The 7,381-nt window shown below is 39.5% G+C and overlaps 1 protein-coding gene across 1 annotated transcript; it reads left to right on the forward strand.

Moving 5' to 3' along the window:
- The first annotated feature begins 1,140 nt into the window (after positions 1-1,140).
- Positions 1,141-6,862, forward strand: ocel1 (occludin/ELL domain containing 1). The gene is made up of 6 exons (XM_034196272.1): positions 1,141-1,366; positions 2,340-3,551; positions 4,795-4,991; positions 5,118-5,289; positions 5,442-5,492; positions 5,803-6,862. The coding sequence occupies exons 2-6, from the start codon at positions 2,415-2,417 to the stop codon at positions 5,917-5,919; spliced, it is 1,674 nt and encodes a 557-aa protein (XP_034052163.1). The 5' UTR covers positions 1,141-1,366; positions 2,340-2,414; the 3' UTR covers positions 5,920-6,862.
- The last annotated feature ends 519 nt before the right edge of the window (positions 6,863-7,381 follow it).

Raw genomic sequence — 7,381 nt, forward strand, 5'->3', positions numbered from 1 at the left:
CCAAAAAGAAAATCTGCTTACAGTTCTGTTTCATATGGGTGTTGAGAGATGTATCCATAGATCTCTTAATGTTGCTCTCAAAGTGTACCAGATTGATGCTTTTAACTTCAACATTTAAAAAAAAAAAAAATCTTCCCGGGGGAGCATGCCCCCTAACCCCCCTAGAGGAGGTTAGGTCCACCTCCTACTTAAATCATCTTCACATGAATAGGATACTAAATACATTTGCACACAAGTGTCCATATCTTTCTGTTTTGGTGGTCATGCCACAACCGTGCACATGCATGCATGCGCGAGTCATGGTAAAATATCTGGATTAAGAGGTTGCTTTTTCTTTGCACAGCATGAAAGAAAGGCGAAATGAATGGGCTGTGATTTTAGTATTTTTAAGCAGAGGTCAATAATTCGTACGGCCCTCGGAGGATGCTGAAAAAATTGAAAAGGCCCTTGAGAGGAAAAAGGTTCCCCACCCCTGCACTAGAGAAACAAGGTCAAAAGATACAGTATGGATTGTGATGTTTACAGGGGGCTAGGAAACATGCAGCAGAGCAAAGGTGGCTTAAGTAGGAAACAGAGAATGATACAACTCAGTGAGGGAGAGAGAGGAAGCATCTAAGTGAGAAGCACAGGATCCTGCTGCCCTCTAGTGCCAAACCCTCCAGTTCCCTCTGTGGCAACAACGCAATATGATACAGTTGAGCAGAGAATTAAATATTCATTAAACGTGAAAATGATAAAGCAGTATTTCACAAATCTTAGATATGAGATGTAATTGATATCACAGAGCTGACATCAAACAGGCTTGTCTCTAAAAATAAATGTAATCTTGTGGACAAGCCACAGTTTCTGATCATTTAAGTGATAATACTTTAGGGTTTAGCAGTATTAATGAGTGGGCTATGAACTTTTATAACATTTACTTATCAATAAAGTGCTTATTTTTTAATTTAGAAGCAGCCTTAATGGCTGTCCAGGCCTTTTTTAATGACCTGTTGTGGGTTTCATGCATCATTTTAGGTTAACTCACCTCCTGTCCTCAGTTTTATTATTGTCAAAAAACCTCTCTCTTTCTCTCTCCCACAGATTAACCCAGTGGTGCCAGTGAGCACCAGCACACAGGCGGTTCAGGGTTAATTTGTAAGCTTTTACTCCCCCTCAGTTCACAACACACATTGACCAATCAGCCTGCCTGTGTGTTACTGCGCGTCCAACACCAGGGCTGAGTCACCTGAGACTGAAGAGAGTGATCTGAGTGGGCCTGCTGGACACACCGGCCATTTTACAGAAGGTATCAGTTCCTGTTCCCTCACAAACAGAAGCTCAAAGTCCACCTGCATGATCAGAGAAACAAATTTGGGTCAAAACGGTAAGAGAACTATCTGCTTTTCAATCTTTCTTATTGTCTTAAAAACAAACATGCTCTGTTAGGAATGTGTTCCCACTTTGTGACAGTTTCATGACTTTGGCTGTGTATTAAGAGCTCCTGCAGCAGCACGCTGTGAGTCACAGCGTGCTTAAACTCCTGTGTTATTAGCCGAGCCTGAGATGTACTGTAGTAAAGTTGCAGATTCTCTCTCAGTTGTTCTGGAGCAGAGCCAGGCATACCTTCATACCAACCCAAACTATTTGATCTCTGTGTTTAGAGGACAATGCCAGAGTTTTGGCAATGTTTTGGTGTGCCATAAATCACAAAACATATAAGGTGACCAGCATGTGATTAAGTCTTACTGACATCAAACGTCTACTGACAAAGGAAAGCAAATAAACAAGGTAATCAACTTAAAAGCAGATGTATGAGGAAGGACCAAAGCTTTACTGTTTTTTTTCTTGCTCTCAGCGATGTCATCAGCTTTGTATCCAAAAGCAGCAGGCTGCTGTTTATAGTGAACAAACTGTTAAAAACAGCAAAGAATCATGGATTCTAGCTGCTAAGGAACAAAAGGCAGACACAGTTAGGAGTTGTATGAAACACAAACAAAACAAGTGATAAAAGCAGGGTGAATGTTGGAATGTTATTATAATGGTGGAATGAACAAGAAACAAATGCTAACAATTGAAAACAATTAAACATTGTGTTCTTAAATTAGGATTACAAAAATCATCTCTTTTTTTTATTAAACTGAAATTGATATAAAGTTGAAAGTTCATACATCCTCTTTCACATTCACAGTCATTTTGCTTTGTTTCCTATGATAGACAACAAAGTATAGTTAAAATCATAACATGAGAGCTACTGAGGCTCTGATGTGTTAATTATACACCTTACAGCGTATAATTATATACGTATGCTTTCATGCCTATTATACACAACTAATAACTCGTCTTTTTACCCCCCACAGTTTCTCCCTCTTCATGTCTGATAAGGATTTCGTGATTACTTCTTTCTCAATGAATCAACACAGTTAGCCTGCAGCATGAAGAACTGGAGCAGGAAATTCAAGAGACAGGAGCCTGACAGTGTGGTCGGCTCCTCCTCAAGCAAGAGGAACTCCATTAGTGATCCACCAGTGCCTGTGTGGGTGACTCACACACCCACACCAGATAATATCACAGAGGATGGCGACAATAACTCCACAGGCCGCACATCCAGCACTGCACCGTATGCAGAGAAGGAGGAAGAAAAAGGGAGCATGAAGGAAAGGCTGAGATCCCTCATCCCTCAGGCATGGGGGGGCATCATGCATAAATGGACAAAGGAAGGGGACAGTTTTAATGACTCTGAAGCCAGCAGCAACAGGATCCAGATCCTTCCTAATGGCACCAGAGTGAGCCCTCCTGTGAGTCCCCTGCTGGAGCGCAGGAAGTGGGGTGATTCACTTCCCACCTCCAGCTGTAACTCCCAGAAGCCTTTGCTGAGGGAAAGCCCTTCTGATGATCTGTTCGATCTGAACCCACGAGAGGAATCCCTCCTCACGAGTATCCACCCTGCAGAGTACTACGCTGAGAAGCTGGAGGTCTACAACCAGAAGTACTCTTATTTGAAATCCTGGCCAGGGTTGCTCAGACTTCTTGCCGGAATTCAGCTCCTTTTTGGGGGCATGGTCTTGGCCTGCGTCATTGGTTACATTCAGAAAGACAGTGAGTGGTCCAACAGCTACGGACTCTATAATGGTGCTTATAACAACGGGCTAGGCATGTCTGGGTACAGCTACAGAGGCCCCATGACACCCTTTATACTGGCAGTTGCTGGAATCTCCTGGATTATAACCTTCATTCTTTTAGTGATGGGAATGACCATGTATTACCGCACAATCCTCCTCGACGCCCCCTGGTGGCCTCTGACGGAGGGCCTAATTAACGTGGCACTGTTCCTGCTCTACATGGCGACGGGGATCGTCTACCTAAATGACTTGAACCGCGGGGGGCTATGCTACACGACGATAGGCGTTAACCCCATCATGGCCAGTCTGTGTCGGGTGGAAGGGGGCCAGATGGCGGGAACAGCTTTCATCTTCATCAACATGGCCTTGTATCTGGCTAGCTTCCTTGTGTGTCTGAAGATGTGGAGACATGAGGCCGCTCGTAGGGAGAGGGAATACTTTGAAAAAAAGGTACTTGTCATCAATTCTAATGAGAGTTTAGATTAAAGAAAAGATCATTGCATCTAAAGGCTGGGCATCACTCTCTTTTTTGTCATTTATTGCGCTTATTTAAAATAAAACATGACAAATACCCTGTTTATTGTTGACAACAGTAATGGATACTATATTTACTCATGGCAAATGAGCCCACAACAGGCCTAAAACCACAGCGGCAAATCAAATCCAATAAAATATAAAGTCATTCAAGATAATCTACAGTGAGCCATGCCAATTTGTGGTTATTGATTTGTCAGCCTTTTCCAATGGCAGCCAGGATTTGTCTAAAAGCTGTAAACTGTGTTTTTCCTCAATTCATTGAACAAGCAGTTCTCTTTGTGTAAATGTGCCAGATATAGAAAATGTAATAGTGAAGTAGACATTCCTGTTCTACTTGTTCTCTCTCTGTTCATTTGTCTGATGTTTTTTGCGATGAATATAAAATGACAAGCAAACACAATTAAGAAGGATCAATGGCGGTATTGTATAGATATTGAATTATGAAAAACAAAGTTGCTGTGGCCTGTATTTTTGTAGAACCAACATTTTTTAAATAAACAGCACAAAATATACACATATACACTGCTCTGATAAAATAACTGAAGATAGAAAATAATATAGCAACAACAGCATTACTACGTGAAGCCCATGTTATGTAGCATGTTAGCAAGACCAGTCCATGGTCATCCTAGCAGCTCTGTGAGGCTGTATGCACACTGTGGTTTGAGCTCAAAGCTAACATCATTGTAAAGTTTATAGTTAAAGTTTATAAGTTACAGTTTACCATGTTTACCATCTTTGCGTATTACGCTGTTGAGATTTTTCAGTCCGGTCCAACAGATTAACCGACTATGCTTTATTGGAGCAGCTAGAATCTTTTAGCACAAATAGCTAATGTTGAATGTGACTGGAAGCTGATCCTATTTCATTTGTACTAAATTCCCATTTACCATTTCAGTGCGCAAAAAATACAATCTTTTTTAGCATTAGACTAGACTGTAGTCTTTTGTTTTGTTTATTAAGATTATTTTTAGTAATGTCAATCAACACAGACTAGCTCGCTCGTTACTGTTTGCTAATAGACTCGAGTTTTCCAGCATTACATCGGCGAGAAACGGCATGGTTAGCTACTATATTTGATATTACAGGCCTGCACTTATTACATCCTTTAATTTGTATTTTTGTTTCAATTATCCTCTGTCTTTCTTACCTTTAGCCCAAGGAGGAGTTGCACCAGTCCATCCCACTAACACCTCAAAAAACAAAGCACATTTCATTCAAGGATGAAACGGATAAGTCTCTGAGTACAGGTTATACCAACCAAAAAGCGCTCCATAAGAACCCAGTCAGTGTGAACAGAGCCACAGCGTCTGAATACACTCCCAAAGTCCACATCATCGCAGACTATATCATGTGAGTGAACATTTAAGCTATGGATGTTATAGAGTTGTATAAACAATGTACTCAAGATTTCTATCTATTACTCATTTATACTTCCTACTGTTCAATGTAATTGAATGTCTTTCTTCTTTCCTATAGAAAGTATCCAGAGATCAGCTGTGTGGAAAAAAGGGAAAAGTACAAAGCAGTTTTCAATGACCAGTATCAGGAATACAAGGACCTTCACAGAGACATCAACACCACCCTCCAGAAGTTCAGAGAGCTGGACGCCACCATGGCACAACTTCCCAGAGAGGGGAAAAGCCAAGAGGTGAGCGACCTTTACTAAACCATTTCCATAATTAATATAAACCATTCCTTTAATTTAATTTGAGGTAAAAGTGTCCTAATAAGACCTCCTTATAGTACAGACATGTTTCCACATGGTTTAATGCAAACGATTTTTTTCAATTTTTTCTATAGGATAAGCAGAGGATTCAAACTATTTTGAGGAAGTATCAGCAGAAAAAGAGCGTAAGTTAAATATTGATTTCCCCCTAATGTTCTTCCATCTCTAAAACATTTGAAAATGTATTTGGCAATCTCACATTTAACTCCAACATGTGTTCAAATTGTATCAATAGTGTAAACACCCAGCTATTATCTCCTTTTCTTCATTAAAGCTTTCAACTTATGCAAATAATATTGCTTGTACCGTAAAACTGAAAACGTTTCATTTAACGCAGCTTTTACAGAATAATTCAGGCAAGACTAAAGTTAGAAAATAAAAAACTAAGGCTATAGCCATTAATCAATTAATTATTTGATGCGTGTGTTTTCACAGGACCCTGGCTTCCTGGAGAAAAAGGAACGCTGCGAATATCTGAAAGCTAAATTAAGTTACATTAAAAACAGAATCCGCACTTTTGACGAACAGGCCATGGAAAATGAATGGGAATGAAGAAGAACAGAGAGAAATGCCTTAAGCACCCAATGAGCAGACAAAACAAATAACCTTTTAGTCAGTGATTCATTGTCTCTTTTTTATGTTTTCTCATATGTTGATTACATTGAATATATGTATTGTATTAACAAGAAATTAGAGGTTAACATGAAACCTGTTTTTTTTAACACCAGAGCTAATGCACTATAAGGGCTGAATGGTACACTCCTTTTGTATTGTCTTCGTACATGTAAATGCAGTGTTTTAACCAGTGATTGCACTAAATATCTTGTAAAGTTTGTATCATAAAAGTTGGATTTTTGTAACTTACATGTACTGTATGCTGTTTTTTATTTGCACAATCATTGTATATGTTGTGCCCTGTGTTGACAGTTGGTTTAACTTACGACCTATGTTGGCTTCTTTGTTTTGCTCCTTAGGTGTGTTAGGTAATACATGATTTGTATTGTCCTTCAGCTTTTTAATTTCTCTATGGTTATAACAAATTAAGTTGGGAGCTCGGTAAACAGACTTTACAAATATTTGTTTAGCCTCTATTAGCCTGGTACCTTTCTAACTTGAAAACACCAAAAGGTAATGTTGGTAATATGAAACATCTAGATGCATTTAAGTAATTTGAGTCAAACTCGGGATGTTAATTTTAGATATTTAGCGTCTGACTGGCTATATATCTAGTTTATATATTTAAAACGGATGTTTTAAACATACAAGGGACACATACCAGGACATTTTAAATGAATCTTCTATTTATGTGAAGATATAATAAGCTACTCTTTTTTCAACTGCAATTAGGCCAGACTCCCACATTATATGACTATATTTCCGGTGTCCTTGTTGCTAATTTCTGCATTATCATTAATGCTGTGCACTGATTGTTTTCTACTCATGAATACAGTGACAGTCACTGCAGTGTCTATCAATAAAACATTATCAAAGTGTTTTCTCCTCTTCTCTGCTGTATTGTGTCGACAAAAAATATTCAGATGTTTTTTGAACAGCAGCATTAAGGTCAATAATGTTTGCAGCAGGCTGCTGTTATTAAGCGGTTTGGACACAGTTAAATGTTTAATCTCCCAGAAAACAAACAGCAAGTTCGTGAGAGCCGTTAAATGGTTTAACCAAGCAACATATTGGACAGTGTATCTCCAAAAAACTATAGGTTACTTACGTAACCCCAGTTCTCAGAGTAACATGAAGTGAGATGTCTCACTATGGGATGCGCCTCATCGCGGAGCAAACAGAAGCATCAATCTCATTACGCCAATCCTGATTGGCTGGTGATCTTGACGTCAGCGTCAGGGAATTCACCCCCTATAAGTAGCTTGCGCCACGACGCATGCGTCATTCAAAATAAGCACCTCTTCTCGCTTCACCATAGCAAGGAGGGCCGTCTGGTGAGACATCTCACTTCATGTTACTCTGAGAACTGGGGTTACGTAAGTAACCTATAGTTCTCATT

Source organism: Gymnodraco acuticeps, unplaced genomic scaffold (assembly GCF_902827175.1).
Source record: "Gymnodraco acuticeps unplaced genomic scaffold, fGymAcu1.1, whole genome shotgun sequence".
In the NCBI taxonomy this organism is placed as follows: domain Eukaryota; kingdom Metazoa; phylum Chordata; class Actinopteri; order Perciformes; family Bathydraconidae; genus Gymnodraco; species Gymnodraco acuticeps.

What these genes read in the sequence shown, in the direction of transcription:
- ocel1 (XM_034196272.1), top strand. Translation starts at nt 2,415, where the DNA reads ATGAAGAACTGGAGCAGGAAATTCAAGAGACAGGAGCCTGACAGTGTG. An exon ending in GGGAATACTTTGAAAAAAAG is followed by an intron (nt 3,552 to 4,794) that starts GTACTTGTCATC and finishes TCTTACCTTTAG; the next exon opens with CCCAAGGAGGAGTTGCACCA. An exon ending in ATCATCGCAGACTATATCAT is followed by an intron (nt 4,992 to 5,117) that starts GTGAGTGAACAT and finishes TCTTTCCTATAG; the next exon opens with AAAGTATCCAGAGATCAGCT.